At 38.4% G+C, this 18,602-nt stretch overlaps 1 protein-coding gene across 1 annotated transcript in view; it reads left to right on the top strand.

Annotated features, from left to right (window-relative positions):
- The first annotated feature begins 690 nt into the window (after window positions 1-690).
- Window positions 691-18,602, top strand: part of INTS10 (integrator complex subunit 10) — a 20,325-nt gene continuing 2,413 nt past the window's right edge. Inside the window, exons 1-15 of the mRNA XM_009334140.1 lie at window positions 691-800; window positions 1,062-1,165; window positions 2,157-2,296; window positions 3,184-3,265; window positions 3,584-3,724; window positions 4,154-4,325; window positions 4,772-4,941; window positions 8,529-8,662; window positions 9,233-9,386; window positions 10,046-10,128; window positions 10,962-11,114; window positions 12,245-12,353; window positions 12,734-12,813; window positions 13,300-13,462; window positions 14,539-14,632. Coding sequence (XP_009332415.1) covers window positions 691-800; window positions 1,062-1,165; window positions 2,157-2,296; window positions 3,184-3,265; window positions 3,584-3,724; window positions 4,154-4,325; window positions 4,772-4,941; window positions 8,529-8,662; window positions 9,233-9,386; window positions 10,046-10,128; window positions 10,962-11,114; window positions 12,245-12,353; window positions 12,734-12,813; window positions 13,300-13,462; window positions 14,539-14,632 — 1,889 coding nt within the window. The remainder of the gene's footprint in view (window positions 801-1,061; window positions 1,166-2,156; window positions 2,297-3,183; window positions 3,266-3,583; window positions 3,725-4,153; window positions 4,326-4,771; window positions 4,942-8,528; window positions 8,663-9,232; window positions 9,387-10,045; window positions 10,129-10,961; window positions 11,115-12,244; window positions 12,354-12,733; window positions 12,814-13,299; window positions 13,463-14,538; window positions 14,633-18,602) is intronic.

Below are 18,602 nucleotides of genomic sequence, written 5' to 3' on the forward strand. Positions count from 1 at the left end.
GGCACCCATGACAGGGCCGGACTCGGCACTCGTATTTTGCAGCCGAAGACTCTTTCGCTGGCTTTCGTCGTCGCCTTTCGCTCCCCCCCGTGAACGCCCAGGGCGGCTGGTGGGAAAGGCTGAGCCCTGCGGTGGCGGTGCCACAGGTGCCTGGCCTCTCACTGTGGTGTCCAGTGGTTGAAAATAAAGTGGTGAGCTTGTAACTGCTCGTTGTGTTTCACTGCAATGAAATCCACTCCTATGAATGCTTGTGAAAGAGGTGAAAGTATTGGTTTTTTAATAACTGACGTCCCTTTCTGCTTCTTGTGTTTGCAGATGATGAAACATTTGGGTTTGCCGTTGCAAAAAAAAATAGCCATTTCTAATAGAGATTTAAAGCACCTCTCTTGCCTATGGCTTTTGTAATAGCTTGGGGTTTTGCATTGCATTTGACTGGAAACAAACCCTGGTCAAAGAAGTCTTTGAATTCTTACTAAGTTTTTTTATTTATGTAAAAATAAAGCTAGCGTGTTAATATTAGAGTACTTACCATACAGAAGTTTATGCCTGATTTAATGTGTGATTAGGTAGTCTAAACTCAGCTCCTAATTTCCACAGCAAATGTTTCAATCCTTCCATTTTCTGTTATTCAGGCTGCTGTGGCAAACTGGGGACAGTTTTTTAGAGTGGAAGGACTAATCTGATTCATAAATGTATTCAAGAAAACTAACGTTCTGTTCTTCCATCTTGCAGTATGAGATGTACACTATTGAGCGGAATGCTGAAAGGACAGCATCTGCGGGCAGGCTGCTCTATGACATGTAAGTAATCAGAGCTGGAACTCTACAATTATGCCAGGTGCTTGTTTCCATAAATGTCAGAGTTTCCAAAAATATAATGTGAGTGTTCTTGGAAATCCGTGTGGATAAATTAAGCAGAAAAGGTCTTATTAATTAAGAATAAACAGTAAAAAGGAAAGTTTTATTTTCCATTTGCCTACATGCATTCTTTCATAGGCAGGTTTTGTCTTGGAAACAGATTTTGAGATCGCTGTGCATTCCTCGCCTCAAACTTTATTACAGGTTTGTGAATTTTCCAGACCAACCTGCTGTATGGAGGGAGATTAGCGTTATTACATCAGCATTAAGGAATGACTCACAGGACAAGCAGACACAATTTTTAAGAGGTAAGGATTCTATAAGCCCTCTGGTTACATATCTAGCGTGGCAAATACATGTCAGTCTTTTTAACTTTGCTTGTGAGCTGCAGATTTTTTTTCTCAGTTCAGCCCTGGAGACGTCATTCAGTGTGTTAGGCTTAGGAAACACAAAGGGACATGAAAAGCTGATTCTCATTGCTTTGTCTCTGATACGGGTAGACTAAGTCTGCCAGAGCAACAAGCTCCTAGAAAAGAGATTGCATAAGGAATAAGTGGAATGGGACTGATGAATCATCATCATCCCACTGATTGCAGAGAACGATGAATGATCATAAAAATGGGGTGAATTCGTATGTTTGAAGTGAGGTTATGAAAATGAACAGTGACCAGAAGGGCTTGGCCTTCACTGCTGACAACCACAAGCAGTTTTGAAAGCAGGATTTACACCTGACAAATTGTAATTTGCTGTTTGAATATGTGCTTCAGAAGCTCTAAGGATAAGCAGTGTGTAACTCTGCATACAGGCTATTTCAGTTAAGGAAACATTTACTTTTTCATGGGTTGTGTTTATTTTTCACAGAGAATACATAAAACTTACAGGGAGAATATGTTGGTTTCTTTTTAGTGTCTCATTGGAAGTTTAAATTGAAAAAACTACCTTTTAATAATGAAAGTATTAATTTTAGAAGTGGAATTTAAGTAGAAAAATAAATGAACATTCTTAGTGTTTATTTTTCACAGAGAATACATAAAACTTACAGGGAGAATATGTTGGTTTCTTTTTAGTGTCTCATTGGAAGTTTAAATTGAAAAAACTACCTTTTAATAATGAAAGTATTAATTTTAGAAGTGGAATTTAAGTAGAAAAATAAATGAACATTCTTAAAAGCAGAAAGAAGTATAAGGAAATCTCTTTCACTCTGCATGGCAAGGTGGTGTTGACTAGTCTTTTACCCTTTGTCAGTCATCCTTACAATTCAGACATAGCAAGTTAAACATTTTAATTTTTTTTTTTAAGGATTATTTGAAACCCTTCCTGGTCGGGTCCAGTGTGAAATGTTACTGAAGGCCACGGAGCAGTGTTTTAACACATTAGAAAGGGCAGAAATGCTACTACTACTTCTGCGACGTTTCCCAGAGACTGTGGTGCAACACGGGGTAAGAGAAGAAAAGCTCATAGTAACTATTCAGATTATTGGCATTCTGTTTCTTGAGATTTTGCTGAAATGTATTTTCCTTTACCTAGTGAGAGGGTGAGTCTTTTTATTCATGTTTAAGTGTGGCTAATAGTTCAGATTGCTGTATCTTGAGGTTACCACCGGGAAAGAATTGGGGATAAAACAGACGGAAGCAAATAAAACAATTTTTTGTTTTGTAAATGCAAAGAATATTCCATGCTTTTTGAAAAAGCAGAATAGCACAAAAAAGAGTGTAGAAGGGTATTATAGTCTAAGAAAGAATATTGCTTCAGCTTTTTGTCAGTAAACTCTCATTGAGGGCAGAGAGCTTTGAGGTCATGACTAGACTCTAACAAGCAGCATGTTTGCTTTGACTTACGAACCTACAGCTGGAGCTCTTTAAATGATGACCTATTTTATTTAAGGACAGTTTAAGGATAGTTTAAAAATAGTTTGAAAACTATAAAACCTGCTAGTTCTGAGACTGACTTACACTAACATGTTCTAGCTCGTACTAGCATCAGGCAGAACGCCCAGGCAGTTACTACAGCTCAGGTGACAAGCTGCAACTTTAAGGCCTGGTACCTCCATCGCTTTCACCTATCTGTGCACGTCTTTACTGATACAGTCGCATGCACAATTTTTCTCTTGGTCTTGTTTTGCTATCTTCTGGCATTGCTTTTCACCTGTTGTTAGGGATAGTAGGGATAGTTTAACGATCTGTTTAGAGAGTAGCACATGCAATTGCCATATAGTGAATTGCAACTCACACATCCACTGAATTACTGTTCAAGTCCATTGAATCGCAGTTCAAAAAGTTTCTAAAACCACTGGTCCAGTGTTTGATTTTCACCTCTCCTTACACAGGTGGGCCTTGGAGAAACTTTATTAGATGCCGAAAGTATTGAAGACCAAGAATCCCCAGTGAATTGTTTTAGAAAATTATTTGGTAAGAAAATATTAATGTTCTTGTTCTATTACACAACTTTTTAGTATGGCAAGATTCTGAGTTCAGTAAACTACTTTCAAGATACTAAGATTAGAAAACCGCTTTAGTCAGAATAGGGTCAGGCCACATTAGGCCAGGCTGACCATATGGTACAAATTGATATTACAGTCATTCATGTGAGGTTCTTTGTGATCCTTTGTGGTGTATGGTCAGCCAGAGATGGAGGCTTACATTGCTGATTGAGAAACCTTACTTAGGACAAAGAGAATAAAAAACCCCACAAACCTAAAGGATTTTTTGGTTTGTTTTCTGTTTTAGTTTGTGACGTTCTTCCTCTAATAATTAACAACCCTGATGTTCGACTTCCTGCCAGCTTGTTATATAAATATCTGAATAAAGCAGCAGAATTTTATATTAACTATGTAACTAGATCGACACAGACAGAAAGCCAATATCAAGGTAAGAATATTTTTACAAAATTAACCTTTCTTAGAATATATTTTAGTATTACTGAAGTGACGTCCATAAATGAAGAATGCGTTACTTTTATGTAATGTAATCCCATAGACAAGGATTAATAGTAGTATTTGATGTTTCTTAGTTCTTTGATACCAAAATACCTCATGATGCTTCAACTACTTAGTCATGATGCTCATGATGCTTCTACATATGTACTGAGAGGTAAGACAAAATGTCCAAGATCTCCTTATCCAGCCTATCAGCTCTCCTATACGAGGAGGCAGAAATGCCTGCTGCTCCCTGTTAGCCTTCTCAGTAATGAATGGTTACCCTGAAAGCTCCAATGTACATTTTTACATGTCGTCTTCTTGAAAATAAATCAGTTGGTTTGATTTCTTTATGAAGAGAAAAATGTGCTGGTTTTCCTAGGTTCACAAGATTCCTCTGATATTATGTCTCCAAGCAAGCGTAGCTCTCAGAAATATGTAATTGATGGTCTCACAGAGAAATCATCCCAGATTACAGATCCTTGGGAGAGGCTATTTAAAATATTGTCTGTGGTGGGAATGAGGTGTGAATGGCAAATGGATAAGGGAAGAAGGTGAGAAATGTGTACTTTTCCCGGTATTTCTTCTCAAGGAGAATTTGGCTTTCTAATTCTTAAGGAGATGGGTTGAAGAAGGATTTTAACATGAGGGCATTTTGTGTAAATGCAGTGCAGCTTTTCTTTTAAGACCATACAATGTAAAGCAAAACATGGATCCAGGGAGCACTTTCAAATTAGTCTCGAAACTAAATCTTTGTTGATGAAAGTCATGTATAAGAACTATAGTACTGTGGGGTATCCTTCCCTAGGTGCCTCAGCAAAGAGAAACATGGTAAATATTTAGTGAAGTTTCACTGGTGTGCATTCCCAGGCTCCACTGACTCGCAGCTGGAGGATTTCCTCGGCCAAAACATTCAAGTTTTTCATACTCACTATGCATTCTTTCCTTTAGTTTTTGAGTCTGTGTAACATCCTGAATTCTTTTTGTCTCTCTTCCTCAGAAGTTTTGGTGATATTTTGCATCGAATGAAAGACCTCTGCAGATACATCAGTAACTTTGATAGTGATGCACATGCTAAATACAAGAATCAAGTAGTGTATTCTACGATGTTGGTCTTCTTTAAAAATGCATTCCAGTATGTCAGCAACATCCAGCCATCGCTCTTTCAAGGTTAGTTTCTACCGTTTCAACTTTTGTAGAGAGTTCTTTGTGATTTCATTGCTAATGTCTGAAAGATCTTTTCTCATTAGTCTTTTGAAACTGTCATCTTACATGGGTCTTTTTTAAAATTCTCCCAAGCCATTAGTCTTACTGGCAGAAGTAGTTCATGACAACTGCTGTAGTGGATCACACCAAAGATCAATCTAACTTAGCATCGTGGTTTCAACCTTGGCCACCAGCAGTTAGTTGTCTAGCAAAGAGAAAAGTAACAGACCAGATGTTATGAGAAACATCCCTAGGGTTGACCCTACTCTTCCATCAGCATCATGTTTGTTTCATTTTCTCCTCTGATTCTGTTTCTTTGAAGCTGACATTTTCCTGGCCTCCTTCAGTCAAAAGACTGTACAAAAAGCTTCCACAAAATAAGTGAAGATATTTTTGCATTAGGAACACACAACAAATTTATAATTAATGAAATAGAAACTGAATAGGAAAAGATTTCTAAAATTCACAAGCTTCCAACTTGGCTTTCTTTGTATAGTTTAAGCATAATCTTCAAGGTGTGCTTTGCACATTAATCCTAATCTGTAATTAATTTGTAAATTGAACATTTAAGGTATGAATGTTACCTGTGCTTTTTCCTACCCACTCAAATCTGCATTTGGGGCATATCAGATTGCTTGGAACACCTTGGATTGCTTCTTCAGGGATTGACTGGGCTTTTCAGGGATGGCCCAGAAGCTGAGGGAAGTTCTTTAACTTCCAATTTGTTTAGAACTCACTGAAATAAACAGCATCGTAAAGAGGAATTTTCAACTCTTAATAGTGTGCATTTCCTGCTTCTTCACTCACTGCTAGGGAATTCCTTGCAACAATAACAATTGTCACCATAGGTAATTAGTACTTATTAACACTACAATTACTGATTCGTGATAAAATTACAATTTTAATTCTGTGTGTTGTGTTCACAAGTTGCATGACAATTTCCTGCATGGAGCAAATGATCACTTGAGTAATGAAACACTCAATACAAATGATGGGTTTTAAACAACTTTACAGAAAGTTGGGTAATCAGTTGAACAATGTCAGTAGATAGCTAAGCTCAGAAGACAAATGACATGGCAACTTGCATGCAAAGAACATGTAGTCAGTTTAACAAATACAGGAACTAACTGAGTTGCGGTTTTTGTTCTATCCAGAGGAAGGAAGAGTTGTGGTGGGGCAGTGAGATACTTACAGTTTTAGCTGCTTGATGCTGAGTTGAGGAAGAAAGGAAGTAAAGCACTGGTGAAAATGTTCCTTTCTAAGTTGTACAATTGAGTATGTTAAAGCTCATGTTTTCAGACTGAACCGCCAAAAAAAGAATGTATACTGAGATAGCAGAGCGCAGTCCCTTCGGTGCTGCAGCATTTCTGGTACCCTCTGTCATTTCCTGACATCAGGAAAATATTCCCAAGACATCTTTTACTCATTTCTGCTTTAGCATTGAAGTCCAGTGGTATTCAGTGCCTTTCATATCCTTTCTATAACTAGGGTTTTTCCTCGTCTTTGGAGGACTCGCTGTAGAAATGTAGAATCCTACGTATTTTGGAAGCGTAGTGGTGGGGAAAAAGGTGTCTCCTCCTTAATCCAGTAGCTCTGAGCTTTGATCTGTGACTTTCTTCTCGTGTACATGGACTTGCAAGAAACCTCTTGAGAGAAAACTTTTCGATGCATTTCTCTTAGATAATTCATATCTGCCTTGCTGGAGACTTGAGAAATGAATGAGGCAATTCACACCTCTCATAACTTTTAGGCTGCCTGCAGGCTTGGCAGGAGTTGCTATTTGGGCTGATGCTTTCAGGGGTTTATTTATAACAGTGTGCTAGAAATCAGTTAAAAACTCTGTAAGCTTAGATTGTAGAGCTTGGTTAGACAGAAAAACACAACATTGCTCTTTGTATGGCTGTGTAAGTTTCAGTAATGTAAGAGAAGGTTTGCAGCACTAGTTAAGGGTGAGGTTAGGTTTTGTTTTAAAACTGGAGGTTTTAAAATAAAGGCTACAGTGCACTTGCCTACTACTGAGAAGAGAACATTTCTTTGGAAAGCAAAGCACTTAACTGGTATTCATTCAAACCAGTATGAGTAAAAGAAAAACCCACTCCTTTCTTCTCAGGCGTTAGAAGTAGGCAGCTCTTGAGATTCTAGTGATAAAACTCTCTCAGCATCCCAGTTGTACTTTCATATCTGTTTCTCATGGATGCTATTTTCTACATTATGACTTGGTTCTATTTTCAGTTCACACAGGTTAGATTCTAACACAGTGGAATTCAAGATGGTACAGGAGAGGTGATTTCAATGTGTTGTAGCCTTTGTGTAGGGGACATCTCAATGGTGGTATTTAGTTTGAACGTAGTCAAAGGAGATAAAAGTTATTTGTTAAGCATGCCAGGTTGGTTGTTTCTTGTAACATTAACTTCCATTGTAGTAGACTCCTTACCCATCACTTTTGGGTAGATGGGAAAAGCTTAATGTGGGTTCTTTTATGTCAAGAGATGAAATGGATTGACCTTATACTAAGCTCTTAAATTAGTTCTTTGCAATTATGAATGAGGCCTTAGCCTCATATCTTTCTGCAAACAGAAACAGAAGAAAGGCACATACTGGAAATACTTGTCCGCACTACTGTCTTACCTGGTGGAGATTTCAAAAAGGGAGAACAGATTAATGGATTTCCCCTTTCCTTTATATTTCTCTTTGTCTGAGCTTTGCATATCTATATACAACTTGATTGTGCGAAAGGAGAAAAAGTTTTCGGAAGGAAAGCTTTCTCAGTAGTGGCCATGTACCAGTGTTGTTTGAGATTAAGAAGTGTTGTTCGTATTTTATATCTAATGAAACTTAATCACTGAGGTCTGAAATAACAGGTACCAGATCCCACCGGATGTCCTGTGACACCAGTAGAAGTAGAAATTATGTCTTCCGTGTTTCAAAATGAGGCTTCTCTAGAGGCTCTGGGGAGTGATGATGGGGTCTGGCAGTCAATTAAAGGTTTAATTCTGTACACTGAAATCAGTGGGGGCAAAGCTGACACCTGGTGATCCTACTAGGGAAATCTTGCGATAAAATACACTCACTTCTTTGAGGCATCAGTGCCTGTCAGCATATTGCTTTGGTTTCTCATGAGAATGTTTAGAGAATATTGCTGTGCTTCGCCATGTTTGTGGCTGTTAACTTCAGAGCCATTTGTTCTGTTCACCTGTGGAATAGTTGTACTTACATAAAAGCAAATAATGCTTGATGAGAGAACACCTGCTGCCTGAGTATATCTTGTGACTGCTCCGTGAGAAAAGGATTCAAAGATATTCTGAAGCTCTCAAGCAAACTCTTGTGATGTCTGGTAAATGCATTCTGACCTTTACCGTAAGGCTGCTTTGAGAAAACCATAGCTTTACCAGCATAGTTTAAGCTTATGCAACTTAAATGAATTAATTTCAGATTGTTTTCTCTAGCATTATAATCATTACTTGTAAAGGAAACAAAACCAGCTCCATGTAGGCATGAGACCTTTCAGATCAGTTTAAAGCAATCTTGAATTAATTTATCTTTAAATCCAGGTCCAAATGCTCCAAACCAAGCCCCACTGGTTCTTCTCGAGGATGTGACCAACATCTATGGTGATACAGATATTGATCGTAACAAACACATACACAAAAAGAGGAAACTTGCTGAAGGAAGAGAAAAAACAATGGTAACTTTTCTAGAGTTTTTAGTTCGTAACAAGAATGGTGTTGGTACTGGAATTTAGACAATAGTGGTTTTGACGCAGATGTAATAGACATATTTTTAAAGCTACCCTGGAATAGCTGTTTATGACCACAATTTGCAAACAGATTTTTTTTGGCTAAAGTCAGCAAGAATAAAACAATTTTTGTAGCAATTGCTGTAGACACATATGTGCTGATGTCAATACTTTAACTTGAAGGAGTTCAGCAGAGACTGCAGAAGCTGTTAAAAATGGTAGCTATAGCAGTCAGATGTTCTGTAGCTAAACCTCCAAATTAATTGACTTCTCGTGATTGGAACTGTGAATACTGTTTATCACACTATACCACAGAGTTTCTTGGTAGCAAAACAGATTCTTCTAATAGTAAAACAAGCTAAGTGAAAAGTTACTTAAAGGCACTTAAACCAGGACCTTGGCGTCTCTAGTACAGAATTGTTTTCTGGTGTTCAGTGGAACTTCTGTGACTTTAGAGTCCTTTGAAATAAGTATAAATTAAGAAGTGAATCTTTTTGTTTTATACTGACTCTTAAGCAGAGCTCAGATGATGAGGATCCTTCTGGAAAGGCACGAAGTCGCCATATTACAGTAAACAAGGCAGATCTTGCAAACTCTATTGAAGTATTAGAGAGCTTTAAACTGGCAAGAGAGAGCTGGGAGCTGCTCTATTCTCTGGAATCACTCGACAAAGGTAAGGCTAACAGCAGGCAGAGTTGCATTTAGGCTTCACTGCTGTGCATAGAAGTCATTTTACTATTGTTAAAATAGAATTCCTGTCATTGTGAATCCTTAAAATTGAACTTACTCTGGGTCCTGAGTATTTTTGATCGAAGTTGCAATAAGAAACTTTATCAGTTGTTGCATTTCTGAGTATTTTGTTCCTGGATTTCGTTTCATTCTTCATGCATCTTTGCTTATTCACCCCAACTTCTCTTGGAAGCAGCTTTTACTGAAGGAGCAGTTGGTTAGTAGTAGTGCTGATAATAGTCGGTGAGGATGTGCTGCTAATGGCTGCTTTAGTTCATGCTTAAGAAGATGTGTCTTTACTGTGTCTCTCCCTCTCTGATAATATCTGGTGTGATAAGCTTGAAAACAAATTTCTCTTCTAAAAAGCAGGCAAATAGTACCACCTAGCTGCTTTTAGATTTGTTGAACACCGTGAAGAGAAGTATAATCAAAATATGATTGTATAGGAAGAGAGTATCCTATATTTGAAAGATTTCACACTCTTACTGTTTTGTTTTTTCATTTTTTAAATTCAGCTATTTTTTTTCCTAGATATTTTTTAACCAAAAGCTATGAAATGCTTCATTTTCTCTTTTACTTTTTCTTCTCTGACCACTTACACAGAGTTCACCAGAATTTGTTTGTCATGGAAGACAGACACCTGGCTTTGGTTAAGAATCTTTCTTACAGACATGATCATCTACCAGGTAAAAAAATAAAGTAAAAACTAGTAAAAATGACACCATTACGTTGCTCTTCTAGTGAATAGCTGTTCTGATTAGCCAGTTTGACTGCTTTAAGTGTCTACTGATTCTATCCTTTAAAGCATGACCCTTTTGGGGATGGAATCATACCATTCTTACCACAAGCTAGGTACCCTATTTAGGATATTCCTGTCCCAATAGCTGTTTGTTGAGTCCAGCTAGTTTTGGCATATGGGAAAGACTTCTGCGTTGGCATTTTGCGCAGTAGATATATATAGTGTTATGGAAGAAAAGCGCATTTTATTTGTCTGTCAGTGCATTCTATTGGAACACAATCAGAGAGAAGAATTTTCAAACAACAGAAGATTTTAACATGTCTCAGTTAAAATTTATCATTCTCCTTAGAAATTAGGCTGACTGTACTCATTCCAAATACCATCTATAGAACAAAGCTTGTTGTTTTATATTTTTCCTTTGGGGGTCTTTTATTTTTGCCTGTGCTTGTACCTCAACAAGAGCTATTTCAAACTTTATTAGTCTAAATAAAGTAATTATTAACTCTGAAGAGCATGATTGTTTCAGTTATAAATGCAATTTCGTAAACAGGCTTCTTAAAGCAGAATTCTGTTTGTCTTCTCACTGCCTTGCAAGTGATTGATCCACACTCCTGTACATAGCATGTCACTGGAGAGTGTTCTGCTAAATTAAAATTTTGAAGCTCTACTTGGACACGGTCTGTTTTGAAAGCTTTCTGTAAGGGAATTTTTATTTCTATCTTTCTACCCATTGTATACAGAAGACTCTAACACTGCCTTTTTTTATCTTTTTTTTTAAAGGGGCAATACAAAAAAGCAATTAGCAGCCTACATCACTTGGCAGCTCTTCAGGGCTCTCATTCTCCACAGCAAATTACAGGACAAGGATCACTAGAAAATCAGAGAGCACTAATCCAGTTAGCAACATGCCACTTTGCCCTTGGAGAATATCGGGTATGTACAGCATTGCACACACTGGTCCTTCATCATCTGGCCCTGTAGTTCCCGTTTGTCTTCTTCCTTTGAATTTTCCTGTTAGCCTGCCTTCAACAGGGTACCGAACATAAGCCAGGTCTACTGAAAAATCCATGCTTCACAGAAGAAGAATTGCACTTCCTGGCACATTAACTGACTGTGCATTAGCATCTCTCTTACATAGTCTGTTTGGTAGTTATGATTTGGGGGGGTGTAGTTATGATTTTCCATAGCTACAAGTGTTTGAGTTGTCTGTAAATGTAACCTTAAATTTGAACTCCTTAACTTTACTGAAACAGTTCTAAATATTGAGGGAAAATTCTTAGGTATAGGCTTCATGTGGCAGGGGAAAGAAAAGGTTTATAGAAAAGAAACTTCTGTGATCATCCTAGAATTATTTATCAACTGACAGTATAAGAGATTCCAGAACAATATTGTCTGGCCTGACCTTTGAATTTGCTTTACCTTTGCAATACATATTTTGTGTTTTTAATATTACAGGAGTGCATGGTGGTCTGAGGTCGGTCAGTCAGTGTCAGCACTAGTAATAAAGGCTGGGTCTCTTAGGATCTAACGTCATCCTAGTACTACTGGACAAGTCTTTTTGTCCCTTCCAGTTTACTACTTTTTCATTGGAAATGTGATAATAGATCCCCACAGACCTCTTATTGTCTCTAGGAAATAGCATTAAAAGTTCATTACATTTCTGTCATGCTGTCAGATTGCCATTTTCCTTTCTATTTTACCATGGACAGAACAAACTTTTAAAAACTATTCTAAGAATTCATTTGAAAACTTAATCCTTCAAAATAGAATAGTTTTTGATTGCAGTTGTATTGATCTTACACTCTTGAAATGAAGAATGCTAATACGTATTTTTTCACAATTCAAATGACTTATGTAGGCTTTCAGAGATTGTTTAATGATAGCTATGTCTTTTTGCTCAGCTGAAGTAAGTTATGCATTAAGTCCACTCAAGTTCTAGCAGAGAATTTTGTGATTGTTTTTTTCTTTTGTGGTGTCTGAAATTTTTAATCATTGTTAATATATCTGAATTTTAAGAACTTTAGTTTAGAGTTAGCATTATCATGTCTCTCTTCTTTTCATAGCAAACATGCGAAAAAGTGCTCGACCTCATGTGCTGCATTTTACTTCCAATACAAGAAGGAGGTAAAGTACAAGAGGAGCAACCTAAAGTAAAGTCTAAATTCAGGAAAGGTATGGAGTAGCTACTACCCTAAACTCGGTGTCAGCTCAATTTTAGTTTATGTGTTTTAGTTGAGTATATAATTCTTCTCTTTTTGTATTACGAAAAGGGAGGAAGTTCTTTATCCCCTCTTGTTTTTGTGAGTGGTTTTCCTGCTGGTACCTATTAAAGTATATTGGTGACAAAGTCCTACCACAGGAAAAGGGAAATGAAGAAAAAATTTTAAAATGCGTAACTTCACGTTTTGAACCATTCGTAATTTACCTTCAAAGTATTCCTCCCTACCTGAGATTTGGCACTTGTAGATTTGTTTTACTCCATTCTAATTTCTTTCAAACACACATCATCATGAGACCCCTGAAGAAGTATATGATAAACTGTTCTGTTGCAGGGTCTGATCTGAAACTTTGGCCGTGTACCAGTAGAGCTATCATGCCTTACTGCCTTCACCTATTGTTAGCTTGTTTCAAGGTAAGCTGTAGTCAAGGCTTCAAATTCTCTCGTGTCTCTTAAGACCTAGTTTATGTATCTGGGGTCCTGAAACTGCATGGCTTTATCCCAGTGGTGTGACTGGGTGTGGAGGGCTGTGCCCCAAGTGCTTCTCACCTAAATGGGTTTGTGGAGGCTCTTTTGGGGGGCGGGGAGGGAGTGTTGATGGAGAAGGGTTTGTTCTCTATTTTTTCTCTTCTGTTTGTTTTACTCTTGGGCAGAGGAGATAGAATTAATCTCAAAATATTTTTGTCTGTATTCAGACTTCCCTTATAGGTCAGTGGAGAGAATTTAGTATTTTGGCTGGAAATTTCCAACCTATTTTAAATGTATATATTAGGGCAGAATGAAATACGCTCCTAAAGGACTTCTTTTGTATTTGCACAGATGTAGGTGAGATGAATCCCGTATATTTATAAAAGCAACATGTGTTTCCTGATTGTCTCAATATCAATTTTATCCCTGAAGCTCAGAGCTTTCACAGACAGCAGAGACGATATGGCGCTGGGCCACGTAGTTGTTCTGCTTCAGCATGAGTGGCCAAGGGGTGAGAACTTGTTCCTGAAAGCCATCAACAAAATCTGCCAACAAGGAAACTTCCAGTATGAGAATTTTTTCAACTATGTCACAAGTATCCTTTCTGTAACCAAGAATGTCTTTCACATCCAAAACTGTGTGCTGGGGTGTTGAAAAAGCTGTTAGTTTCAGCAGCAGCTCTCTCCGTGAATCACACTCTGTATTTATTTCCATACCATGCAAGCCTCTTGTAATAGGTGGCAGTGCACAATGGGCTATAAATATGCCTCCTGTCACCTGTTCTGGCACTTGAGAGTACCCTTAAGTACATTGCAATTGCACTCCCATTCAGAAAAACAGCAGCAGCTTAGGCTGCTAGTGCAAGTGGTGGCAGTCTTTTCAGTAAGATATGTAGGGCATTATACTACAAGGTTGTTAACAAAAACGATAAAGCAGTACCTTTACTTCTGTGCTTCAAAGAGTTGAATGATTTTGGCTATTGTTTATGAAAAGCTTTGTGTGGGTAAAATTTTGGGGTTGAGTAAGATAATGAGCTATGTCAAAGTTCACGCAGGGCATGTCTGATTTCTGCATTCAGATATCTGACATACGCTTTGATCAGCATACACACACGTGGACAGTTTAGTGTTTAACCTAAATAGAGATCCAGCCATGGTCTCCAGGAAGCAAGGGGTCTAACTTCTATCTGAGACAACTAAAAAAGCTCTGGTGTTAAAGGAAGGGGAAAAAAAGAAGAAAAACTAAATAAGGGACCAAAATAGAAAACTAAAAAGAGTGGTATGTGCTACCGCGGTGGCATTTCCTTCAGTCCCAGCCTCAGTGTGCACTGCTTTGATAACCTGAAATGCAGGAAAAGGAAGTAAAAACAGCTAGGGAATTTGTTTGGAGAGATGAGCTTTCTTTACCTCTGTTGACTGTACATATGAAGAAATGAAGAAAGAAAAGAAATTGACTGATGTGTGTATTCTGCACTTTAAAAAGCCATTTCTCATTAACTTGCGGAGGATTAGGAATACATGCTGTGATCTTCTTTATCACTTTTAAGAGTGACATACTTCAATAGCTGTTCATTTTGACTGTCCTTTTGGCGTGTGGCTTCAGATGTAAGGGACAAGAAGGAATGTTCTCTTATCATTTTTTTCCTACTCAAATCTTTAACGTTTTCTTCAGATATTGATATGTTGGAGGAATTTGCTTATTTAAGAACACAGGAAGGAGGGAAAATTCATCTGGAACTGCTGCCAAATCAAGCAATGTTGATCAAGTAAGGATACAAAAGCATTTACTGTTTTCTTTGGAAACAAAAAAGGGAGTATGTTCTGGTTGTCTTTGCTTTCATGTAATCTTCTGGATAGTAAGTTTGTCATGTCTTTGAGTTTAAATTTAAGGAGTTGGCTAAGGAGTTCAAACAAGGCCGTGAGTTTCTTTTCCTGCCTCTCCTGCTGATCTGTGAATTCTTTTTGGGGGTTTTTCAGCTTTAAACTCCTTCTTTTACAGAACTTTGTGTGGCATTTGCTTTAGAATGATTCATATTAAAGTGATTACAGTATTGCTCTTTCAACCAGACACTTGCACTTTGCAGGAATTCTTTAAATAATTAGGCATGAGTGCAAGGTGGTGTTAATAATTTTGCTGAACAGTAATGCTGAACAGAAAGCACTATTTGTTGTAAACAAAGTTATGAAAGACCACTGAATGATGAAAAACTTAGGTATAAAACATAAATTAAATTACACTCCAGGTAAACTCTAACAACCTTTCTGTCAGAACGAGCAGGTCATCTCTTGCTTTGTACTGAACAAGCTTATTCTGCTTAGCTTATTATGAGATGCTGAAGGAAATTAATAATTTGGATTAACTTCCTAGGTGTTCTTAGTTTTGAGTCAAGACTGAACAAGTATCTGCTGCAGGGTTTTAGTGGCAGAATGTTTTGGAATATCCTGGTTGTTTATTAGAACTTGTGGTATTCTGTTTTATAAGAGGGGGACTGCTAAAGTTTGTTGAAATTCCAGTTTGCGTCAGTGTATCCTGGCTATTCGCTATTAGAAATGGGCTAAAGTTTTCAAAAAATGGGAGCCTAACGTTAGACAACTGGATCCAAATTTGGACTAGTAAATAGATTTCCCAGAGTTCTAGGTAACCAACACAAAAATGAGATACTAGGTGTAATTAAAAGAAAAAGAAGAAATACAAATGCTTAATTATGTGACAGAGAATTTTCTCTTTTAAGCTTTAGATTTTCAAATTCATACTCTTGCTATATCTCCCTGCTTGTAACCACCTGTATGAAAACAAGAATCAGGGTATGCTGCACTACGTATGATGTTAAATAATAAGCTTTGTCAGCAAGAGGGTTTAGCACTGAAAACTACTCCTGGTAACTTCTTAGCTGCTATCTCAAGGTAGTTGCAATAGTTCAGTGCTATTTCTCTGCGTCACAGCTTTTATTTTGATTGACATGGTAGCTGTTACTTACTGTTCTGACCCCACCAGTCAAGAAGTAGGTAGCGAGCAGTGTTTCTAGCAAGACAGAAATCTCTCTTTGACCTCCTTTTGACCAGTGTTATGTTTCCTGAATGATGGAAATGCTTGTAAGAAGAGAGGTCCATTTCTTTGTGCTTATTGAGCCAAAATGGTCAAATATCCCATCCAGCTGGAAAAGCCATGTACAGTGTCTTTTATGTGGCTGAAAAGCGTAGGACAGGAACCACTTCATCAGAGAGCTGATAGGAGGGAGAGTACAGGGTGTAGTCAACTAACCGGAAATGATGTCTACTCCCGTGGTACCCCAGATATTTTTTTAGCTGGACTGGCTGTGATGCTCAGGGATGGCATCGCCCAACAGTGTTGACCTCAGCAGCAGTCGTTAGCTCATGGCCTCCCCCAGCTGGAGTTTTAGATAAAGTGCACCAGCACAGCCCTGTTTTCCTGGGACAATGGTCGGTAGGCTCAAAATCTGCAGACTGGCTTTCATCTTTCAAAACTATCACCAGTTCTGGTTGTATGAGCTGCTGCACCATGCTCCCAATAATTAGCAGAGGCAGCTCAGATACTGTTTGGTCATGCACAGGAAGACTCTGTGAGTTTGCCACAACAGCCCAAAGACAAAGCACTTGCTCCTTTGCCTGATCTTTCCTCGGCGTAAATGTATGTAGCAACCCTGCATCTTAATTGATGGGAAATGTATTACAGATATTATATGTTTTTTATAAGAACAGCTTTTTGTTTCGTGACTTACAGGACATTTTCTCCCCAGGTGAATTCCACATTCTTCTTCCAGTACTTTTCCTCAGTACCTTATACTTTATAGGAAATCATATTCGTTTTTCTGAACCCAGGAAAGCAAACTGCAATATGGTTTTCAAAAGCTGAAGTAAGATCTTGGTAGCCTGCAGACTTATAATCGGGTCCTGCAAAATATATATACAGCTTGTAAGCTTTCCCTTTGCTTGTATCCGTTGTGGGAATATGAAGGTCCATGGTTTTGGTTTTAACTGGTGATATGGCCAGCTCATCCTGTTTGCAGTGTCAACAAGACTTCTACGATGAGCTCTGAATTCAACCACTAAGTGCTTTTGAACTCCATTCTAGACAAGCCAAGTTCCATAGTTTTACTGATTGTACGTGTCAGTAGTGGCAGTGTTAGCTAGCGAGGTTAAAGAGGAAAAAAGAACAATATGCAAGAAATGACTGATTAATATCGTGCTCCTCTTTTTGATAAATCTTACTCTAATTAGTCTAATCTTAGCCTACCAAACTGCGTAAACTTGATGTGAAAAAGCTCAGTTGGTTTGAAGTGAAAAAGTATCTTGAAAGTGTAATTTTTATTCTGATTGCGCACTTGGGTGTGTTTAGTTCTGACTGCAGATCTTGCAAACAGTAATGAAGACACAGTTGCACAGAATTGCTTTTGCAAACATCTGCCACTCTGGGACTAATAACATCTTGCTGTTCCTCTGTATTTTCTGTTCCCCGTGTCCATTTTTGCAAGTACTGGATTCATTCATGCCAAGAACTCTTGAAAAATTATCTCATTTGATTTGAATAATTCTTGTGAATATTTTATTTCAGGTTATTGTAGCTATATTGTAGAGTGTTTCTGTACTACTAAAATGTCCCGTCTTTATTTGACTTCTGTAAGCACAGCTCTCCATCCATATTCATTAATAAATTATAGATACTAACCAAAATGCCCACCTATGAGATCTGAAGGTAGGCACCTAACTCGATATTATAGGTATGTAAGTGCAAGTCTTGCTTCTCTGCTCCCTTCTTAGCATCTATGGGGGTGAACGATGCACTCAGTACTCGGGTGGCTGATAAGATTTAGGTGACATTTTGAGAGACTTAGGTTGAGAAACTAGACCTGTTCTCTGTACACCAAATTTCTTATTTCTCCTTAGGTGGGGCATTGGATTTGCTCTAGGCTGGACGTGTGAGGTTATTATCTTGCGTTATAGATAGCACACAGAGATAAGGGCTTAACTTCACAGAGAAGACAAACTGTCTTTCAGCTGAGACACCTTTTGGTGTCTAGTTCATGTGGCCCTGGTCATAAATGGGGGCTTGCTCTGAGTGGGCATTTGTGCTCTGACATTGCGCCGTCCTCTAACAGCCATTCTTTTTATGCAGTTTGAATTTGAAAAGGTGAACAAGGCCATCTGTGGGCTAATGAAAAGATACTTGGGCAACCTGTAACAAACACTGTCATGTACTCAACTTGGCCGATACCCGCTGTGCATGCACTCGGCTTGGGCTCAGCAGCAAATCCCTTAACTCCCAAGTTGTGGGCTCTACCAGTTCGCTGACGCGCTCTTGCTGGCTCTGCAGGGAAGCTGTGGCATCTGCAGTGCTCCTCTGATTAAATCTTTTCCGATTGACACGCTTCCGGGGAAGAGCTGCGACAGTTCATCGTAGTACAACTGTGAATTGTTTTTGCACCTACCGCTGTCCTTTCTCCCGGTGTTAACTGTCAAAAAATATGTGTATATATTTAGACCACAGTTGCAGAACAGCCTTGCGATGAAATCTGGGGATATTTGCATGTTTGATGCTGTTAGGGTCCTGCGCCCCTTTGGCTGCTCAGTGGTCGTATTGCTGTGTGGTCTCTACCCTAGTTATTTGTTGCTCCTTTTTCTGGAGAGTTGTTTTGCACCAGTTGGTGTGTGGGTGTTTGAATGCTGCTATTTGCTGTTTTTTAAAGGACTTCTAGCCCTCCCATGGGGTTACTGCAG

The sequence above is a fragment of the Pygoscelis adeliae genome, unplaced genomic scaffold, assembly GCF_000699105.1.
Source record: "Pygoscelis adeliae isolate BGI_AS28 unplaced genomic scaffold, ASM69910v1 Scaffold521, whole genome shotgun sequence".
Classification (NCBI taxonomy): domain Eukaryota; kingdom Metazoa; phylum Chordata; class Aves; order Sphenisciformes; family Spheniscidae; genus Pygoscelis; species Pygoscelis adeliae.